Below are 23,425 nucleotides of genomic sequence, written 5' to 3'. Positions count from 1 at the left end.
TAAAACTTCAAATTTTGATAGTCATATAATTCACTCATAATATTATAAAGGCCTTCAGTCATAACGTGATATGTATCTCTCTAATTTTCTGTTACCCCTCGTAGAATTTATGCTTTAAATTAAAGTGTAAAGGATTAATCTGCAATTAATATAACAATATTTTTTACTGAAACAAAGCATTTTTTTAATAATATGATTACTGATAATAGAGTCACTGAGCGTTTAAACTTTATGGGCACTAAAGAATATCTTTCTTAATTTATGTAATATCTCAAGCATTTGTCAACAAAATTTTCTCAGATTCATCATGAATGGATCGATTTATTAACAATGTTTCATTTTAAATGCATCAAACACTCAGAAAATAAAATGAATCGTTTAAAATAATCTGTCGAAAACAGGTTTAAAAAAACTACTTAAAAAACGATGTACTTAAAACTATAAGCATATATAAAAATATATATATAACTAACATAAATACAATTTAATTACAAAAGCATGCAACTAACCTAAAAATAATTTAAATCATTGAAAACAGGTTAAAAAAAACTACTTAAAAAACGACGTACTTAAAACTATAAGCATATATAAAAAATATATATATAACTAACATAAATACAATTTAATTACAAAAGCATGCAACTAACCTAAAAATAATTTAAATCATTGTAAACAGGTTAAAAAAAACTACTTAAAAAACGATGTACTTAAAACTATAAGCATATACAAAAAATATATAACATAAATACAATTTACTTACAAAAGCATACAACTAACCTAAAAGTAATTTAAATCGTCCGTTGATAATGGTTGCCATGCCAACGATCAGAACACAGTGCGCATGCGTGAATTTTCTTCGCCTTTTACGTAACGCAAATGCGTGAATTTTTCTACGCCAGTTGGGGTAACGCTATGAAGATTAGACATTTTTAATTTCCTTTATTCTGTGCTATTTTAATTCAAAAGTACTTCAGAATGAATCTGAAACATGGATTAATTAACAATGTTTAATTTTAAATGCATAAAACATTAAGAAAATAAACAGAATCGTTTGAAATAATCCGCCGAAAAATCTTAACCCTAGCCTCATTACTGTTGGGAGAAAAAAAGAACTAAAGCCTAAATCATTTGGCGTTGGGGAAAATTGAAGATTTTTTTGGCGGAAAAGTTGGCGGTGGGAAAATGGAAGATTTTTTTGGCGGGAAAGTTAGTTTTTAATTAATAATTGACTACCCCTAACATTTAGGGGGATGAAAAATAGATGTTGGCCGATTCTCATAGATACCGGATAAGCACAAAAAATTTCATCAAAATCGGTCAAGCCGTTTCGGAGGAGTATGGCAACGAAAACTGTGACACGAGAATTTTATATATTAGATTGCAAGCTAAATTGTATCTATTCATTGCATTGATCCATTTTTCTGTTATCACATTTACATGCAATTTAATATACATATTAACAAGTAATTAAATCATTGACAAATTGGTTCAAATTTGATATGAATGTACTCTTTATTATTAAAATTATGTATCAAACTGTTTGTGCTTTATAGTTATCATGTTCATTTGATTTCAAACAGACAGACATACTCTGTGTGAATGAATTAAAATTTTTTTTGTAATCTAGAAAGCTATTTAATATAATGTCAGTGTTTATTCGAGCATTTTTAAGTTATTATGATTACAGACAGTAGTAATTTCAAAAATCTGCTTTTTTTGTTTGTTTGTTTTCCTGACTCAGAAATGCCTGAAATGTGAAGATACATGCTTTACCTCATGCTTTAATTATTTGACAGTTACAATACTTTCTCTTTGTATACTGCATATATAAGGAAGTAAAAAAAAAAATCATTTTCTTTTATTGTAATTTGTAGGAAGGGGCAGAGCAGAAAAATAGAGTAATAATGTGTGTGTGTGTGTATATATATATATGTAATTACATTTTTGAAATTTACATTTTCCTCCTTATATGAGGAAACTTCCATAAGAATATTTTAGAAAAGTCATATGATTAAATTGTAAAACTTTAATTTTTAAAGGATGTGTTAAACTGTAGAGTATCATATTTGAAATTTATCTTAATATTTGAATACTTTTTTTTTTTTTTTTTTTTTGAATTTTTCCTTAACGGTTTTATTCAGATAGTATTTTTATTTTCATTCCTATTATCTCTTCAAATATGTGTGTCTATTTTACTCTCTGTTTTTGCACCAATATATGAAAATAATTAGTATATACTTTTCCAACAGATGCTGATGCAGATCATAATCTTGATTTAACTGGGATCGATGATAGTGAATTGGATAGAGTATGTATTTTTTTTTTTTTTTTTCACTCCTGCAATTGAGTTAAAAAGTTTTTAAAAGAAGAAAATTCTTAAAACAAAAATATTCACATTTTTTCCTTTCCTCAATGTCTTTCAGTACTTCATGAAACCATCTGAATATATGAAGAAAGATGAAGTTTGGCATAAATTTAATGCAGATTATCTTGAGGAATTAAGAGGTAGCTATGTTATCAGTTTTGTATGTTTGTTTTGAGTATCATTTTTTAGTTTTCTTATAATTGCTGTTTTATACAGAACGAGAAGAGCGAAAAGCATTAGAAGAAGAAGAGAATGCTAAGAAGCCACCAAAAAAGGTAGATTCACATTGCTCATCACTCCTATTTCCATTACATTAAAACTTCATAAGTTGTTCAACCCTTAAACTTATTTTTGGGGAGAAATTATCTTCATAATCCCATTTGCATTAAAAAATTGTTATTGTGATGAAAATATAGGAAGTAAATTAGAAAAATGAGGCATCAATCAACGATAATTGAAATGAAATATCCTTAAAATTATCACTCGGAAAATTTTAATGAAGCATCTTCAGTCAAGATGGTTGTCTCTACTGTCTTTTTCTTACATATATTTAAGAATATGAAGAAAAAATTAATTTTCTCCTCCTTATTTGTGGCCCATATATATTATATTGTAACGAAAGTTTCCCTCCACCTCTAATATAGTCTGCACAAACAATTCACATTTGCATTTTTTTGCTCCTATTTTATCAAACGATTTTTGACATCTGAAAGAAAGAGGCTTGCTTTATAACACTATGTTGTAAAATCTGTAAAAAGAAAAAATCATTATCATTAAGTTTAAGGTGTCTGAAATGGAACTGACACTCTACCAGATTAGAATCATCATTTACTTCTAGTTCTATTGCAAAACTACATAATGTCACTAAATCATGTGTTCAGCTTTAGATACTACTGTTGTATCATATGACACTGTAAAGATTCAATACCTTAAGTTCAAAAACAAGGGCTATGATATTCAAGAAGCATAGTGCTCTGGCGAGCCTACCTGCAATTACTTGGCCCGCCTGCAAGAACTTGTGAATAAAGATCAGTATTCAACCACTCGAGAACTAGCTAAGGAGTTTGACAGTGCTATGTTTATTAGTCAGGCTCTGTTTCGCATGAACTTGACATTCAATCGCTGGTACCGCATGAATTGACTCAAGTAACTAAGGACAGATGTGTTCAGGCCTTCTGGAATATCAAAACAAGGTTAACATTCTGGACCCTATTGTTATTTATGGTGAAAAATGGATTTACTTTAGCAATATGTGAAAAAAGGAGGGACAGGGACGATTTGCACCCAGCGAATCTATTGCTGTTCCATCAAAAGATAAGGCAGGACCACAAGTATCCGTATTCAACAGCTGGACTCTGTACTAACTCGAATGGGATCTTCTGCTGCACCCACCATATAGCTTCGACATCGCTCCTTTGGACTTCTATTTTATTTTCACACCTGCAGTTATATCTTGCTGGTGCTATCTATGATAATGTATAAGATGTTCAAAATCGGCTTGATCAGTTTTTGAACTCGCGACCACCAAATTTCTGGGATGTAGATTTTGAAAAACTGTCAAAACATTGGCAGAAAATCTTAGATTTGGGTTATGATTACTACCCTCACTAAGGTACTACTTTCATAAATTTTCACCCCTAACTTTATTAAGAGTTTTCATTAATTAATTAATTAATTTTTTGCATAAAACTTTCGATACAATTAGATCTATATAATAAGAAGTATCATATATATATATATATATATATATATATTGTTACAAACTTGTAATTTGCTTCCCATCACGGCTAGTATCACCGTTAAAACCCTTTGTAAGATCTGTCCTGTACGTCAATGACCTGTGAGCTTGGCGACCATTTGGCGACTTGGCGACGAATTTGGCGAGTTTGGCGACTAAATGGATACTACTGGAAAGTTCGAGAACTTTCACGATCCATCCACTAAGACCCGAGATACAGCCAGGTACGCCCTGATTGGTCTGCAGTTTCTAGCCCCGCCTCCCGGAACTATAAAAGACCTGCAATCTGAAGTCGTGTGTATCGGAAGAAGTTGTGTAGATCGTCAAAAGTTGTGTGTGTGTGAGAGGAGTCGGAGTCGCCGACAAATGAGAGAAATTAGAGGATGAGACAGCAAGAAAGCTGCTGAACTAATGAACTATTAGAGATTAAATTCGCTGCGTCATTACGATTGATCGACGGTATTTTGCTGTATAGAAAAAATTTTTAACAATATATATATATATATATATAATTTCATTTTTATTATAAAATCACTTTAATAAATTAAGGAATCTAAAACTTTGTATTGCAAACAGACAACAAAAAAAAAAAACTGCTGAATTTAGGATTTTTTTTTTTTATAATGACTATAAATTTTATTATATTTGTAGGATAAATGTATAACTTTATGAATTCATTTTTTTAAAAACATTCTTCTTACTTTATTACATTTAAAACACTTTTTAGAATGTTTTTACAGATAAATTTTTAGCTTTGTCATTACTTTTTGCTTCATTGTAAAACTTTCTGTTCTGAACTTGTATTTAATGTTTCAGAAAAGAACTGTGAAAAAACGAGATCCTATTCAAGCTAATTCTGCAGGAGAGGCTATGTCCAAAGTGTTTCAACAAAAAAGAATTTCCCACAAACTTAATTACGATATTCTAAAGTCCCTCACTCCTGGTAATTGTTTGGACGATCTTGTTGAACCTGAACCAGAAACTGACCCTAAAACTGAGAGCAACCCCCCATCAGTGAAGAGTGTACGAGTTCGACCGAAAGTAAAACCTGCGCTTTCATCTGTTCATCTGAACATAAAGAAAGGGATGTCAGATATAATTGGCAATAGCAGGTTGGTTTTTGTTTGTAGATTTGAAGAATTTATTTCTTTAATTAATCAAATTATTTTAAAAAGTGTTATTTTAAAAATTAAGATTGGCATAAACAAGTTATGCTCCTTTTTCTCTCTTTCACATTTCATATTTAAATTTAATTATAGTATAAAAATAATCTAAATAAATTACTTTTAAATCGAATTTTTTATAACAATATGGGCTACAGTTCCTCTTAAAGTCATAATAGAATTTCATAAATAGCAAACAACCTAATAGATGTTTATTTTAGTCAAAACCTTCAGTGAGATGAAGTTGATCCTAATATGTTTATAATTTAAATATTTACTTATCTTACTGCAATACTTAATTTGTTTTATGCAAAATTCTTTATATATATATTTTAGATGCTTTAATATATATATATAATCTCACTATTTTATACTAAAATTATATGTCTGATTTCTCTAATATGTGCCTTTTGTTTTAAGAATTTTTGATGTCTTGAATAAATCCTCTTTGATATTCATTATTGTGTCACTAATTTTTTAATGTTACAAAAGTTTCTTGTGAGATATGCTTATTCCTCAAGGGGTACCTTCTGTTAATATTATTTTAATTTTGTTCAGCGAAACATTATCAAGTAAACAAGAATAACACTTCCCATAATTTAAAACATTTCCATCAACTTTGTTTTCTAAAAACATGTAGGACATTAAAACAAGGAACAGTAAACTATTTCTGTCCTCTCTTTATGGTAGTTCATTTTAATGGATTAAAAGTTATCTAATGGGATAGTAGCAAACCATCTATACTCAGCTTTACAGAATCTGGCTATAAATCGTGAATAAGTTGTTTGTGAAAAAATAAATATCGGCATTCAAGAAATCAAGAATGAAATCTTTTTGCTTTTTTTAACGGGGGGGGGGTGATGTGAGAGCAGTTGATTTCATCTCGTATCTCTTCTTTATTCATCATTCCTTGATCTAAAGTTATTCACCAATTAAAAATGTATTAGAATTTTAAGAATAGTTTTATTTTCTAATGTGAAATCAATGCACCATGATTTTTATTTTATTGTTATTATTTTTCCCCCATATGCTTTTGTTTGTTTCATGTATTGTAAAAATTAAAATTTTCTGTATTAGGCGGAAGACTATGTCAATTCTTTCTGACAGCCCAAGTACTTCAGAGGTAAGTGAGTGATTGTCTTTTACTATTGAAGAATCTTTGTTTTAAATTTTACTTAAAAGGTATGAAAAACTGAAAAGTTAGAAATGAAACATATTCAATCCTTAATTTTTAGTCATTCTGAGTGTGAATTTAATATCTGTATAGATTTAAATAATAGATCTTCAACTTCATAATTTCTGCATAATTGCAGGCATTAAACTGATTTTATTGTATGTACCAAAATAATTCTTCTATTTTGCAATGCAGTGTCACTAATTTGATTTACTCAAAATATGTAATTGTAAAATTTAATAGCATTGTTTAAAATACTACTATGTTAACTACTTAGGAGAACACCCTTTAGTTATTCCTGTATTATATTCCTCTCCCTTTTGTAACATATCGCATAAACCTGTGGATTTTATTTACATTTTTTTTTATTTTGAGTTTAATGAAAATTTAATTGTTATGAATTTTTAGGGGAAATGAAAGTTGTAGCTTTATATCATTTTTAACACTAAGAAGGACTTTTAAAAGTATTTAATTCATTACTACAGAACTCTTAATGTTGCTATCTAGATAAAATTTCCTTCAGAAGATGATAAATGATTTTGAATTAGCTTAATTTTAATAAATGTTATTATTTTAACAAGATCCATTTGATACAAATTTTGCAATCGATAAAAACAAATTTCATTACCGACAGGTGGTATCATGCCATATCATTAGCTCATTTGAGAAGTTCATTTAAAATAGATTGTAATTTCATACACTCAAGATTAAAAAGCTAAAAAAAATTATCTTATTAAAAAAAATGAATATATCACATTTTTAAAATAGACTAAAAATATAAAATAATTTCTCCTAATGCTATGCATATTACCTTGAAGATTTGTGATGGTAAATTTTTAAAATTCATAATTTTTTAGTCTTGTTTTAAAAGCATGGTATATTAAATAATTTTCTATTAAATCATAAGAAAGCACTTAAACGCAAATTAAAAAAATAGTTACAAAAATTGCTTTTTGAATTTTTCAAACAAGTAAATACTTGAAATCATATTGATGAGATATTTATTTAATATTTATGTGTGTGAAAAATATACAAGTCTGTGACTTGACAGTATTACTCCTAAACAGCGAGCAGGGAAAGTTAATTTGAAACCAGTAATTTGTCATGAATTATTTAAGCAAAGAAAAAGATTATTTTGCTGAGCCTTACAATATATTTGTTGTACTTTTATTTCTGCATTTGATTGGATAAAAATTTAAACACTTTATTTTAGGACCCTCCAGCAAAGAAAGCAAAAATTTCTGAAACTGCTGTACTTGGAGGAAATGCAGAAAAGGATGCTTTTGACATTGATAATCTCATCACCAAAAATCATGGTGGGATTATTTTTACTGTATCTTCAAAATTTCTTAGACAGTATATTTGTAAATTTATGTTGCATGTATTATAGAAGTGAAGCAGTGCATTAACATAATGAGCATATTTTGCAAGCATATTTTTCTGTCATGAACATATCTATTTAAGTCCTAGTATTTTATTTTGAATTACATTATATGTTTGCAGTACAATATGATTTTAAAATCTGTTAAAAATTAAACATTTTATTATTTAAAAAAATCCAGAAATTGCTTTAAAAATTTGGATATGTAAGCATAAAAATCTTTATTTATTAATGTTTTTTAAAAAGAGCAAAATCAAACTTTCATCTGAGAAGTTTTGATTTTGAGTATAAATCTCATGTACAATAACATGACGTACAATAACGTTATTTCTAACCTCTGCTTCTAGTAGGAGAATTCAAATTATCTTTGCTTCTTATATATAAAACCATAAAATTTTATATTCTTATTCGAATATTCATTTCTTTAAATATATTTTTAGATTGATCTCATGAATGCAACTTTAAAAGTTGTAATATTTAATTCTTAATTTAAATATATATATATATATATATATTTAAACATATATAATTAAATTGTCTTTTAATTACAATATATATATTGTAATTAAAAGACAATTAAATCTCCAAATAATCTAAATAAGGTGAAATTTGAACTTTTTTTTTTTTTTTTTTTTTTTTTTTTTTTTTTTGAAAAAGTGGGCAATAGATGTTCAGCATGTATTTAAAATATGAATGAATATTCTAAATACATAAACAAAATGAAATCTTTCATTTAGGAATAACAGTTTTAGCTCTCTAATTATATATTGAAAATGAAAAAATCTATGAAAATGACAAGGAAAGGGATAAAATAAAAGATGACTTCTTGTTTCCCTTTATTTCTGTGGCATAAATTCTTATCCTTTAAGGTGCTTAAAAAAATAATAAAATGGAAATTTTCCTATTTTGATTGAATTCTTTTTAAGTGATATAACTTCATGGTGCATATTTTGCAATAAATTTGGGGGAAAGGCAAATGTGATGCAACAATTCTAAGCTTATGATCACCTTTGCTATGTTTTTAAGCTACATGAAAATATTATGTGTTCAAAGAATTAATGTAATTTAAAAATGTATTTCTGTAAATTACAGCAACTTATTTTACTTTATAGAACTTTTTATGTTGCAGTAGAATGCTTGAATGTCTACAGAAATGCTTTTTTTTCTTCTTCTTCTTCTTGCTCTAAATAAATTATCAATATACATGTGGGGAGAGATTTCTTTCAATCAGCAATAGAAGTGTACAATTCAAACTACTTGTATCTTTTGTAAACTAATTTATCAATTGACTACCTTCTTTTTCACTTTTGTAATTACTGTTACATTTCATATTTTAGTTCCAGTTACAGTGGAAGAGGATGAAGTGGAAGAGGAGGATTTGGAAGAAGAATATGGGTTTTCTGACGGTCTGTTAACTATTTTTAAAAAAATGCTTTTATTTTTATTTTTTGATTTAGAATTGATTTGGAAGTGCTAATCAGATTTTTATTTGAAATAACTTGAATGACATATTAATTTATTTTAATATTTTGGTCAAATTTTTTTTAAATTTACATCATTTAAATATATTTAATTGTCTATGGTATGTCATAGACAATTAAGGCATCACAAAGACAAAATATTAGTGTGTATATATCAATTTTTAAAACGAAATATGATGCTGGTGTAAAAAGAATGCCTTGCTTAGAGTGTCATTTACTCTTGAAATATTACTGCTAATTCTTGAGGATTTAAAAATATTTTCTCCTGGATGCTATTTAGTAATTTAAGTAAATTATAATATCATATGATGGTTGAATATTAAATAAGTGAGGTAGATTCTTTGTCTCTTATATTTTAAATTGCTGCTTAGAGATGTTTAATCGTTTGTCATTATATGGAATATTGTAATGCAATGTGAACTGTTTTTGTTGTTTAAAGTTTTTGTTTGTTAGCTTATAAAGCATACAACATTTGTAATAGTCAGTAAATAAGCTTCATTTTTTTTAATATCTATTAATTATTAAAAGAAATAATAAGCAACTGTTTGCTTATTTGTTTCTTGTTATGTTTTTCTTTCAAAGAGTTTTTTGCATCATTTATTTTGCTTTGATTAGAAATGATTGTGATGCTTTTTATTTTCTCTGCAGTGTTTAATTTTAAGATCAATTAATTTTAATTGACTGATGCATTGCTACTTTAACACGTGATATGAAACACTTTACATATTTGAACTTTTTTTTTTAATATGCTCATTTGACTGACTATGTCCTCCATTAATTCATTAAAAATCAAATTTATTTAGATGTAATTGTGATTTGCATATATTAGTCTATAAGATTTTTTATTTTACTAAATCCAGAATTTTCAGATTTGTGAAATGCTTGTATGATCTTTACCAAATTTTATGTTTGATACAATATATCATTTAAAAAAATAAGAATCATACTTTTTCAGTTTCTAAAAAAAAAAAAAAAAAAAAAAAAAAAATTAGAAATTGTAGACTACTTTATTAAATAAACATAGAAGCATCAATTAATTTTTATCTTTATTTTTTTTTAAATTATTTACAGCACTGAATAAAATTGTTTGAAAATATGTAAGCTATCCAGCTATATTGACAAGGAACCCACGGTCCTTGAATATCTTTAAAAAAAATTTTATATTGCTGCACTAAGGGCCCTGAAAAAGTGCTTGGTTTTTCATTAGGTCCTTGAAAAATAAGTGAAATTTGCTACTAATGTTTTCAAATTTGTGGACTGAAAAAAATAAAATCCTATTCTAAAACAACTTTTCAATAATTTTAGAAGGAATTTTAATAGTCAATTTTCAGAAGAAAAAAAAAAGAAGTAAAAATTTAAGTATAAATATAACATTTTGTCTAAATTATGAAGTCTGAATACATTTTCTGATAATCAGGGGGGAAAAAAACAGCCAACAGATTTGAGCATTGATATCAGAACTTCATATATACTTTCATTCATAGAATTTTGTATAATTTCCTTATTAACCATATATTTACTGGAGATATGAATGTTCAGATCCATGGAAAATAGCCAAATGAGTCTTGATATATCTAGACTAAAGCCATTATTTCTATTCTTGTGGATTGAAAGCACCTATAAGAAAAACAATATGGTACTATTTTAATCGAACTGAAGTATTTTTTTTTTTTTTTATGATTTGACTTGAAATTCAGTAGACTTTGTGAAATATACAGTATCCAAAAATTGAATAGACAAGTTTTCAATAAAATATTGAAACAGTCAAAAGTCTTATCAAAGAGTATAGAAGGTAATTGAGATTCTCTTGTTACAATCCCATGGCCAGACTATAATTGAAAGTGAATTTTCTCAAATAAAAATATTGAGGTTGAAAAATTTCAAACAAAACTATCTGTTGTAAAACATTTGATATCAGCTGAGTTGAGGAAAAAAGGCAATTAAGTGATGATTTTTCAAATCAACTTATATATGTAGGAAAATGCTCACTCTAATTAGGTCAGTAGATTGGACAAACGAAAATTACAATCTCAAAATGGTGAAAGGCATAAAAGAAAAGAAACACATTGTAGATAAAACAATGATTATTATTTTTTATTATTATTATTCAAAAGATTATTTTTAAACTGTAAAAATCTATGAACAAACGTTGAAAAGACCAAAAATAATAGCTTGCCAGTGTATAGCAGAATTGAGTAGTTTTAAAAATTATAAGTTTTATGTAATTTAAAATTTGTTTAAAACTTTTTATTGACACAGTTTCTTAATTTGTATCTCTTTCTTATATTCTTTCCTTTATTCTGCCAAGTACTGGTGAAAAATTAGATTACGATATTTTTATAGATTTAGCATTTTTTAATGAATTTTGTTTCAACTAAATTGTATTTGTAAAGTCAGCACCCTTTAGTTATTTGGGAGAAATTATATAGTAGTTACCATGTGGTGGCTCATGGTAAGGGTGTTTGCATTATGATTTCAAAACCCATTTTGAGCTGCAAGTTTTAACTTCGTAACTCAAGATGAGCATAACAAATCTCATTGGTGCTCTTTCTTAAGTATTTAGCAGTAGTGGGCAAGAATGTAATCATGCATTGAAAATTAATAGTGAAAGTATTTTATTGAAATTTATTATTTGTCCATCTATATCTAAAACATGTAATTTCATGGTCCCTGAATTTTCTAAAAAAACTTTCCTTGGAAGACTCTTGAATCCCTCCCCCCTCCCTCCTTCAATAAGAGTGAGAACCCTGATATATTTTCTGAATAATCTGACTTTTTAAAATTTTTGTTCCTTTTCTCTAAATTTTTGAAATAGGATCACAATTATACCTTTTTAATATAAATGATACTTTTTGTAGTACAATTTCTAGTCTTCATTGTTGTAATTTTTAATATTAGTAACTATTTGTCATTGCTCATAATGGAATTGAAATTGGGCATGAATATCATTAGTTTTATGTATTATTTGTTGAATGTAATAATTGGCATAAATATGTCTTTACAAAAATATTTTATTTTTGCAGATGATGGGCCTGTTGAATACGATTATGATAAATTCATTGAAGACCAAATGTGTTATGACTGAAGATAAAAATGCAATTCTGTTTAAGAGAAATATATTTTTTTATGTACAATTTAATTTTGTATAGCAAAGAAAGACAAGGTTGAATATTTTTTCATAATTTGTATTATATTGTACATATGAATGCTTTATATATATACATGCATGTGTTCCATATGTATATTTGTTATAGGAATTTATATTGTTACTCAAAATACTTTTTAAATTTCTTTGTGTAAATATAATTAAACTGTTTACATTGAAAACATTCAAAACAATAATGTGCTGTTCTAAAGCCTTTTTTTTTTTTTTGTCATAAATAATTGTGCAGATTGCTAGAAGTTAATTTAAGCGTTCTTTAAAATTATTTGTACTTCATTAGGTTAGGAATCGGGGCTTCTCAGACATTTTTCACTTGCTGCTTTGTTACTTTTTTTTTTTTTTTTTCGTATTGCAGTTTCACGTATGCATGTATTCAGAAAGTTTAATTAATTTGCAGTCTTAAAAAAGCAATAATTTACAAACAAATCAAAATAGCAGAAGCTATTTGCATACATAGAAAGGAGTTTTGAAAGAATTAATGTTTTTGGTTACAAAAACTTATTGGTTGCATAGTTCCTAATTTTTCAACTATCATGATTTCAAATGATTCAATAATCAATATGGCAATGCATTATGTAGAATAGAAAAAAATTGCTAGAGTGACTTGCAAATGTTGAGTTATCATCCTTCATTCAAGAACTTAGCTATAAGAACAAGAAACCAAATTTTTATGCTACATAAACATTTGTTATGTATGTGCTGTCATGCCATCAAAAATGATGCCTAATACAGCAAAAAAAGGGCAGTTCCCCCTTCTTTGTAAATTAATACTTTACTCGTTTTCTGAACATCGTACTCTAAGCTGCTGCTGAAATACCTGGTTCTTTAAATTTTGAATTGTGCAGACAATAACTTTTAACATCATGAGAAAAAAAAAACATTCAACTTTCTGTATTAACTATATTTTATTATTTTCATCCTTTCGTGAATTATTGATTTTTTGAATCATTCTGAATGGCACTGTATATCTAACTAAAATAAGTAAATGCAATAGTAATTAATAATAAATAAAAACAAAGTTTTGAATAGCGTTTTAAAAAAAACAGTTTGTGGTTAAGTGTCATTAGACTTCAATTGTTACCTGAAAGCTTATGCTCCTTTAGAATTGCTTTATAAGTATTTGTTGCAATTTACCTCTACTTTTACCATTTATTATTATAAAAAAAATGAATATGTAATCATTACGTGCTGCTATGATCATTTTTTGTGTGTGAATTTTTTTAAAAGCAGATGTATAAGGGGATTTTAGAATATGCATATAGAACTCATTATTGCTGACACAAATATATTGTTAAATTTTATCTCTGAGTTATTGAATGGCGTGTATTAATGATGGATGTCATCTGAATTATCTTATCTCTCATACTCACTTGACTAAATGAGGATAAATATTGTACAGTAATTTAAATAATTTATTTAAAGCAATATTTGAATGTGTTATAAATCATTTCATTAATATTTAAATGGTTATTATAGTATGTATTAATTTTTTAATGTACAGGTCATTTTCTTTCTTTTGTTTTTGTCCGAACCTTTTTATTTTTTTCATCATTTTGCAATTTTCAACTTATTATTAGCATGAAATGACAAAAAAATAAAATCAAAAAGACTTTAATTTAAACAGCTAATTTTTTTAAAAAAATAGTTTTGTTTAATAACGTTTAGCTTAATTGCTGAATCTTTTGACATTCTAATTGAAAAAATAAAAATCTGTTTTAAAAAAAGCCACTCATTTTTAAAATAGGTAAGTAGAGTAATCACTAATATTATTCAAATGAAGAGGATTATGTTGACTAATTATTTTGGTGGATGCTTTGAAATATTATGTCTGGTATCGATTTGTCATAAATAAAATGCTCCATTAATTTCTCGCTGTTGTAATCCAGGGTTACTTTGCTTCAGTTTTCAGGACTTGGAGAGAAATTTCAAATTTAGCACCATGCATTTCTCTATTTAAAAAAATCTGATTTTGTTTTATTGGATGATAAGTTAGAGAAACATTTTGTAGCAAAATTTGAATAACTGATTAATTTAGTAATAAATTATGGCAAATTCTAGTGCAAATTTACCTCATAACTGGGGATTCTTTCTCTTAGTTATTCTTTATTAACAAAATCTCTGGTGGAATTTTATGGATATTTAATGTCAGCTTATATGGAAACATACTGAAAGAATGTATAATCCCTTGTAATAATAATAATAATTAGTTATATGATATTATATCCAGTTAATTCTCAGTAGGGTTTAAAAACTTTTTTATCCAATTGCTGGATTTGTTAGTAATAAATTTATTTTTTTTACTGTGCCTTCATTAATAAGATAGGCATTCATTATCATCTTAAGATCTGCACTTTTGACAGGAAAAAAAATGGCTTCCACCACATTTGAGGGGGGGAAAGGAGGAATATCTTTCATTAAGTTTCTCCTATTTAAAGTTATTCATTTGAGGATACCAAAAATGATTTCTGCGTCTTTAAAAAGTATACTCATTTTTGGAAATGTCATTAAGGTGAACTTATAGGGTTTGTGGAAAATAATCCTTATACTTACGAGTCCTAACTTTCTTTTATACGTTCTGAGTGTATTTGCAGTGAATTTAATCATTGTTTTCCCTATTAACAATAAACAGGATAAAATTAAATGTAAATAATATCTGCTATTATTTTGCCATGCATCACTCTTTTCCAGTGCAGAGTTACCAACATCAAAAAAAAATTATTACAAATTAATTAACGGCTGTAATTAGCATTCAAAGCAGTTGAATACAAACTAGGTTCATTATCTTTCATGCTAAAATTTATTATTTTTCAGAATTATTGCTTTTTTTTTTTTTTTTTCTTTTTTTTTTACCAGAGACCGATTTTCTAACATTTAAAATCCTCATATCAAAGCTGATTCAATGTTTACTTAACTTCTGAAATTATAACCTCTTGAATTATTGATATGTAAGGAAATAGGCATATCAGAATTGCTTATAAGCAAAAAAATGAATATTAATAATAATGTTTAAATCTTCTGATAGCCAGCATGGAATGCATGTTTTCAGAATAAGTGGAATTTCTATGCAAAATAGACCTGGATTGCAATATATCTTAGAGCTTAATTTTTTTTGTGTGTGTTTTATGATTGTGGTATAACAAATATATATTATGTACTAAATGTATGCAACAATTTGTTGATTTTCAGGTATGGTTTTAGCTGTGATATTTCTTTTTTGTCTTAAAGATATGTAATATATATAATTTTTTCTCTGTTGTGCTTGTGTGTGGTCTACAGACTCTAAAAAAATTCTATATATCTTAAACATTCTATTTATTTCATGCACTTTTAAAAATCGTTTCATTATTTCTTATTCATTTTTATTCTATCTTTCACCTTTTATTTGATTTGCTCAAATTTCACTCTGTTAACTAATGCTATGTCTTGTGTCCCAAAATTAGACCAGCATTTAGTCTATCATTATTTATTTATATCATTATCAGAGAGAAGTATTGTTGATTTTCTATTGTAACTGTCCTCATGATCAATACTGTTGAAATAACAAATTAATAAATAAATTTAAAGCATCTGTTGCATTCTAATTCTAAAACACTCTAAACAATTTTCAATGCAGAAATGGTTGAAAAATAGTAATATTTATTGCTTGTTTTCATAACGCAAGTTAAACAAAGAATTGAAATTGCAAATCCTTTTAGTTGGTTGTAATTATTTTCTAAACCACTCTTTCATAATTGTTCTTTGGCAGACAGTGACGTTACAGTGATATGATAATCTAAATAAATTTTATGACTAAGACACGCAAACATCTACTACGTTTTTTTTTCCCTCTTCATTTCATATGGATTTAAAATGAATTAACTTTGCTTATATAAAGAATAGATTAATTAAATATTTCCCAGAAGAATTAAAAATATATCCACATAAATAACAAGAAAACCAAATTATTTGTGATACATGTATATAATATTTAATTCTAGTCTTGTTAATAACTCAAAGATAAAATCTTATAGGACTTGATTTGAATAAATGCCTTCTCATAACTTATGGTGTCCTGGAAATAAAAAGGTTAAATTGGCATTAACCCTTAGGGGGGAAAAAAGTTCCATTTTCTAGTACATCTGTTTGGCATCTACAGTCAGTTTAGAAAACAATTGATACGATATGTATGGTTCTCCATCCTAGCGTCTATCTCTTAAGTTATTTGTGCACTTGGGAGTATATTTATCTATTACTATAAATATATTTATTCCATTTTCATTTTATTTTCTTCTTGGAAACCAGAAGGTCATCAGGCAGAAGTTTAGGCAATCCACATTCCTTAAAAAAAAGCATGTCTACATACTCAAAAGAAAGGTGATCTGCACAATGATAGCTAGACTGTCATCTTAACTCTGCTGAAGGCTTCATGGTAATGTCGATTGATATATAACTAAGGGAATAAATTTTGAGTTGATTTTTGAAACTATGGTTTAGAAACATTTAGATGCATGCGAATTATTACATATTTGCAAGCTCGTTCATTCTGCTTGAGGTATATACATCGTTTAATAATGCTACTGACTTAACATAGGTTTAGTTAGAGAATCCCCCGCCCCTTTGCTATGGAAAAATGAATATTATTTGAGAATTATTGGGAAATAATGCTTTCTGATCAAGTAATTATTCTTAAAAAATAATTGAAATGTTATGTGTGTGTGTATATATATATATATAAATTTTTTTTCTAATCCTTTCCTTTACTAAAATTATTAAATCTAACATGGATCTTATTTACCTATTGGATATCTTAACGAGTAGATAATATGTGCTCATAAATTTGGATTTCTTTAATTAAAAATAGCAAAAAAAAAAAAAAAGCATTTGGTCATTTACATGTTGCAGGTAAATTTTAGTGGAAGTTTTGTCAAAAAAAAAAAAAAAAAACTTGAATTGAGGCACATAGTTTACCACATGCAATCTATTTTCTAACTATTTTTTTTTAATAAATTAACAATTTCAAGTGTTTTTACTTTAATTAAATCTAGAATTACAGTAGACTCCCGATTATCCGCGCCTGCCGCACAAAGTGTTTTTACTGGTTTTTTTAAAAAGGTGCAGTTTTACAGTTATGCTTTTGTAATTACATAATACATTACAGTATTAAAACAGTACATATGTATTCATTTTTCTGTGTATCCTTGACGCCTCTCGTAAATACTAAGCACTTTTCTGTTTTCATTAACAAAATGCATTTTAGGTTAGTTTTGAGTGATATACTAAAATATTAAGCGTTAGTTAAACATTTCCTGCTGTTTATTTTCCGTTTTATTGTACATAAAACGATTTTTCAAAGTTGGAATGACTGTTTTCTTTTTCGCTATACCCGTTTTTAGCTTTTTTCGGATTATCCGCGATTTTTGTTATCCGCGGCGGCCGCGCCACCCAATTCCGCTGATAATCGGGAGTGTACTGTATGTAATTTTTTATTATACCAATAGTATACGTTTTATTGATTTTTTTTTAACCTAAAATTGTTAAGAAAAGAACTTACAATTATTTTTAAAAAGCTAATTTTTGTTCTAATGATACAATAGTAACTTTTATCTATAATATATCATGTGTTCAAAATTCATGTTTGGCTTTTATTTGCTGACTAATGTTAAAATCAATGACTGCATTTGTGAAATATACTTTATTATTGAAACTGGCTTAAATATGGTGAAATTAGAGAAAACACAAATCTTAAATTGTTGAGATCAAAATTTAAAAAAAATTAAATTCTGATTTTACATTTTTCCAGAATAAATTGCCACATTTTTTTAATTATTTAGACGTTAGGTAGTTTTTGATAAAAAAAATTGAAATAAATAAAAATAAAGATGGATGTTTTAAATAGTAGATCCACATCTATTCAGAAGACACCTTGCTTTTGTTAACTGTTTAGTAAATACTAATAAGCACAGACATGAATAAAAAAAGAGTCTCACGCTTTCAGTTTTTTTTTTTTTTTTAATTTATTTGCTTTTTTAATTTTATTACCCTTGAGTATAATAACTATGGATAGAAATATAATATTTTTAAAAGACAAATTTACAAAAAAACAGTAATAAACAACATATTTTCAGGAAAGAAAATAAAACAAAGGACTAGATATTTTTCTTGCAAGTGAGATGTTATTTACAAATTCTGGCAGTTACAAAATTGCACTTGAAAAAAATAAAAAGCAGAAAAGGTGTTTCATGTAAGGTTGAATATTTGCAATAATAAACAATTTGCAGTGCCATGTAACAAATGCAGTTTGATACATTTCATTTACTTTTAACATATGAAAGATTTTCAAAGCATTTGGAAGTCATAAATTCAATAGTGTCAAGCAAAAATATTCTTTTAAAAATGACAGGAAAACTACATTAAATATTCAGCCAGATTTAAATGAATGATTTTATCACATTGGTAAAAACTGGAAAATAACAGGGGGCAACGTTTAATAAAGCATCCAATATTGGAAGTTTTTGTGAAAGAAAGTGCAAGAAATTTCTGAATATATTTCTCATAAAAATATATTACATATTTTCATGGAATTTATTTCTAAAGTAAGCAACTCGAAATTATATTTCTGTTGAGTTAGATTCGAAAAGAGGAAAATCACGAGCTTTCATCAAACTGCTCTCATCATGGACCAAAATAAAAATGGAAGTTCTGTTTGAAACATTTATAGCATTCCCACCAAATTGTGTAATGTATTGGATGATAATTTATTAATTATCAATCATCTTCTTTTTACCATCTTATTATCTCCTTCAATACGATGAGGGATTTCATATTCCAGTTCCATTGCTGAATTTCCAAAATTTTATTTATATATTAATCCTTTTAGGATCAGATAGTTCAAATGACATATTTTTACAAGAGCATTTTTTTATTTATTTATTTATGTTAGAATCATGAAGGGAAAAAATTGCGATGCATCAGAAATTTATTTTGCATATATATATATATATATATATAAAGAACTATCAAGCAAATTATTTGTGTATACAGAGTTAAAATTTTGTTGACTAAGATATTTCTTATGATTATTGATTTTTTTTTATTTAATAATTTTTGAAGACATTTTGGGATCAAATTAATTTTTTCACGACTGTTTGGTACTTCCATATTATAAAATATAATTCTTTTAAGTATTTCAATTTTATTACTCATTCATTTGCAATTTTATTATTTCTTTCGTGATGATGGAAGTCAAATTTCAGAAAAATAAAATATCAGTGTAGCTGTAAGAATTTACTAGTTATACGAATAGGATCGCCCGGCAGCTCCCTCTCTAAACTCTTGCACCACATGCGTTTTGGCCTTTGTAGAATTTCGAGTGCTCTGCAGTGGGGATCTCCCATAGAATTAGGTCACTAACCAATAATCTTCCAATTTGAAAGCTCAAATTATGCTACGAGACCCCCCCCCCTCTTTACTGAATACGATTTAATTTGTGTATATAACCATTACTCTGCTTTACAAAAGTTCAAAATAAAATCGCTTTGTGTATATGTAAATATACATTAATTTCTATTTGAATTCAGAATTTTAGTCGGCAACGGCTGCATATTCTAAAAATGCGAAAAAAATTTTTTTAATCCGATTTATTTGCAAAAGCGGGAATTGATGATCATGGTATGATAAAATACAGGACGAAAATAAAATAACATTCTCAATTTCAAGTCTTCTGCAGCTAAAACTATTGAACAAAATGAAGCCAAATTTCACAAATACACTGTGGTAGGCATGGGGGGGGGGGGGGAATCACCCATAGGGGAGAGTTAGACACTGTTGGAATGGAAGATAAGTCTCTAATTGTACTAACACACGAACAATGTGTTGTGCGAAATTTTATTAACGTTCGAGAAATAAACGTTGCACATATAGAATTAAATGGCATACAGTATGAAATTCACAGAATTTTTTTTTTTTTTTTTTTGTAATATTTTTTACGAATTGTAGAAGGAACTTAGTTTCATTCCATTTATTAGTTTCAGCTGCAAAGCCTCCAAACACTGAAAGTTATTTCATGGCCACACCATATTTTAAGATTTGGATTGGTTGGTTAAAAGAAAAAAATGTTTTAATACATAAAAAACAAATTTAAAAATATGCTAAGATCCATTGCAGTGATTATGCATTGTTGTGTTGATAACAGGCAGTGTGTATAAAACGCATCATTATAAAATATTGATGAATTTCGAAACAGATAAAACAATTTTCAGTAGCGATGGTAAAGTTCTAAAGTGATAATTTTTATCAAAAGTTGACGTTGTAAGAATTTTTGGTCCATCGATTTTCAATAAAATTCAGCGATTTTATAATTTTACAATTTTTTTCGTGATAATTAAGAGAACGCTGCACTATTTTCAATAGAATATTTGATAAATCGGTTTTATATGCAACTGACGGAAATAAAAGACTTGTATCACTTAATTACTAATACAACAATTAGAAAAAAACTTATTCAGACTCATATATTCGCACTTTTATATGCAATGTAATGACAGACTTTAAAAAAAATTCATCATTTTACAGAATAATAAAACTTTGCAAATAGAAATTAGTGAGTTAAAAAAAAATAGATAATTTAATTTAACGCAGATAATCCCAATATTCTACAGATTTCAAGGATATGTAATGCGAATGAAGATTCTACCGTTAAGAATGATAAAATCGAACATAATATTGATTCATTATATTTTCAAACGTTGCGAATTCTTTTTTAAATGATAAATATTAAAAGTAATGTATATTGTTTGTTTTAGATGACTAAATTTATAAGCATTTTTTTTTTAATTCTTATAATGGCATGTGTTTTTATAGACCTTTTAAGTAGCTTCAAATAAAAACTGTTTTATTTATTTCAGTAACTGGGATTCACTATTAAACACAGGCCTGCTCAAATCAAATACTACAAACTATTAAATCTTGTCGTTTAATAAAAGGAAATAGTCGTTTCTTTTGTGTGCGTGCGTGACGCTTTCATAAAAACAAATAATTTCTTAGTTCCCCATCACCAAAAAAATGTTATTACACGATGTCTTGTGAGCAAAAGCTTATTGATGTATTTGATTTGCGTAAAAATAAACTCTTTAATAAAAAAAAAAAAGAAAGAAAATTGCACTTAATATGATCGACTATCATTTGTTCATGTTAAAAATTTGCTATGTTAAGTGTATCAATAGATATTGAACTATCCGGATTCATGTAGTGGAAAGCCAGGACGGATTTAAAAAAAAGCAACGTGGAAAGGCTGGAATTTCCATAAATGTTCACTTCCCACTCTACCAATATCTTTAAAAACTGCTATTTTTTTCCAAAAACTTTTTCGTTTTTCTTCTTTTCTAATCTCTTAGTTCAGAAGAAGTCTTCAAAAATGTTCCTAATAAATACTGAATAATACGTTTAAAAATTTACTATGGAAAAAAGAAAAGAAAAGAAAAAAAATATTGCAATCATTTTTAAGATAAATTGTATAATGTCTAATTTAAATTATGTATATTATACAGCATGGATTCATGTACTTTTAAAACAACCGAATTATTAAAGCGAAGCGTTGTCATAATTCTTTAAAAAAAAAAGGATTCTTCATTTTGTGAAGGAGAATTCTTTTTTAATTAGGCTGGAGAATTGCAAGCCGGATAGTCAACAGTCTCTTGTACGCATTTTTTTCAATAAAAATTTCCTTTTACTAGTAGGAGCATGCGTCTAGTGTACGCTTCGGCTTAATCTTCGTCATTAAAAGACCTTCAGGCAGTCACTGCATAATACTGAGAAAGTAAACATGTTAACCATCTGAAAATGAATGATCACGGGAGGGCTCATTTGGAGTCGTCTTTGGCAGTCGGAGTTGCAGATCTCTGCTTGTTGAAGAAACCACCTTGCGCTACGACAGGAATGTTGGCGAGGAATTCTGGCGACAGGGATTCCAGCACGGGCACGACTCCTCCGACCCAGTGCACATTTTCCTCAATTTCTGAGGTCGACCTCTCCAGCATGGTGGGCCGCCTGGCCGCTCGAACCTGGCTTGGCAGAGTAGGAGCGACTTCCAGAACCTAGTGAAGGGGGAAAGGAAATTCAAATAATTTTGCATAAAATTTTACAACCAATCTTATAGGATTTTTTTTAAAAACTGTAGCCTATCTCTAATCAATTGTATATTATTTTAATATATTAATGTTTATAGGCTGTCACTCTATCTATAAAATGCAAAATTGTTTGAAATTCTCGACAGAATAAATCGTTACATCTCGAGTTACCAAATTTGGCATGTGGTCATTAGATGGGCAGAAAATTCTCACCAAGAATGAATTTTTCAAAATTTTAATGAGATTTTAAATTAAAAATTCAAAGAAACGGTAAAATTTTCTCTCAATAATTTCGAAGCACATTATTGAACGAAAACAATTTGTTAAAACGGAAAATATATGCTTTTCAATGGTACCAATCAATAAACTTTTCAATACCATCACGCTATCATTCGTATATGTTTAATAATTTTTATAAATTATTAAACATATCTTTAAATATATTTTACAATAATATTTTACATTTATTCAATTCTTACTATTCGCTCACTCTCTCTCTCTCTCTCTATATATATATATATTTATATTTATATATCTTGTTGAAATTTTCAGTCATTAATAAATTATTCTTTGTTCATCCACTCAAGTTCAAATACATTTTTTAAAACTTGTAGTGGATGACACTTGATGTTAATACGGTTTTTTCAAACGTTAATTCATTAATTATTAAATTTAATTCATTTTTAATACCTTAAATAGAGTTTTAGCACTTTGTAGTGACAATTGAAATCAACAGGCAGCAGCTCAATCGGTAAAATGCAAGGATTTCAGCATTTTTCCCGTGAAGGGGAAGAATGCGAGTTCAGTTCTTGAGAAAGTAGGAATGGACTTTAAAAAAAATTATATTACTTGTGTTT

General features: G+C 27.4%; 2 protein-coding genes across 4 annotated transcripts in view; one reads left to right on the top strand and one right to left on the bottom strand.

Annotated features, from left to right (window-relative positions):
- The window catches only part of LOC129984479 (transcription factor IIIB 90 kDa subunit-like), a 50,228-nt gene extending 34,210 nt beyond the window's left edge, over positions 1–16,018 (top strand). Inside the window, exons 12-19 of the mRNA XM_056094367.1 lie at positions 2,250–2,308; positions 2,424–2,505; positions 2,582–2,640; positions 4,920–5,215; positions 6,344–6,389; positions 7,654–7,756; positions 9,159–9,227; positions 12,326–16,018. Of these exons, the coding sequence (XP_055950342.1) occupies positions 2,250–2,308; positions 2,424–2,505; positions 2,582–2,640; positions 4,920–5,215; positions 6,344–6,389; positions 7,654–7,756; positions 9,159–9,227; positions 12,326–12,387 (776 nt within the window). The 3' untranslated portion in view covers positions 12,388–16,018. The remainder of the gene's footprint in view (positions 1–2,249; positions 2,309–2,423; positions 2,506–2,581; positions 2,641–4,919; positions 5,216–6,343; positions 6,390–7,653; positions 7,757–9,158; positions 9,228–12,325) is intronic.
- A 2,471-nt stretch (positions 16,019–18,489) lies between these two features.
- The window catches only part of LOC129983900 (uncharacterized), a 112,888-nt gene continuing 107,952 nt past the window's right edge, over positions 18,490–23,425 (bottom strand). For all 3 annotated transcript variants that reach the window (XM_056093592.1, XM_056093594.1, XM_056093593.1), the window contains exon 12: positions 18,490–22,535. In XM_056093592.1, the coding sequence (XP_055949567.1) occupies positions 22,302–22,535 (234 nt within the window). In that variant the 3' untranslated portion in view covers positions 18,490–22,301. The remainder of the gene's footprint in view (positions 22,536–23,425) is intronic.

This window comes from Argiope bruennichi, chromosome 9, assembly GCF_947563725.1.
Source record: "Argiope bruennichi chromosome 9, qqArgBrue1.1, whole genome shotgun sequence".
NCBI classification, from domain to species: domain Eukaryota; kingdom Metazoa; phylum Arthropoda; class Arachnida; order Araneae; family Araneidae; genus Argiope; species Argiope bruennichi.
Note: the sequence above shows the minus strand (reverse complement) of the source record. Positions and strands in the feature narration are given on the sequence as shown.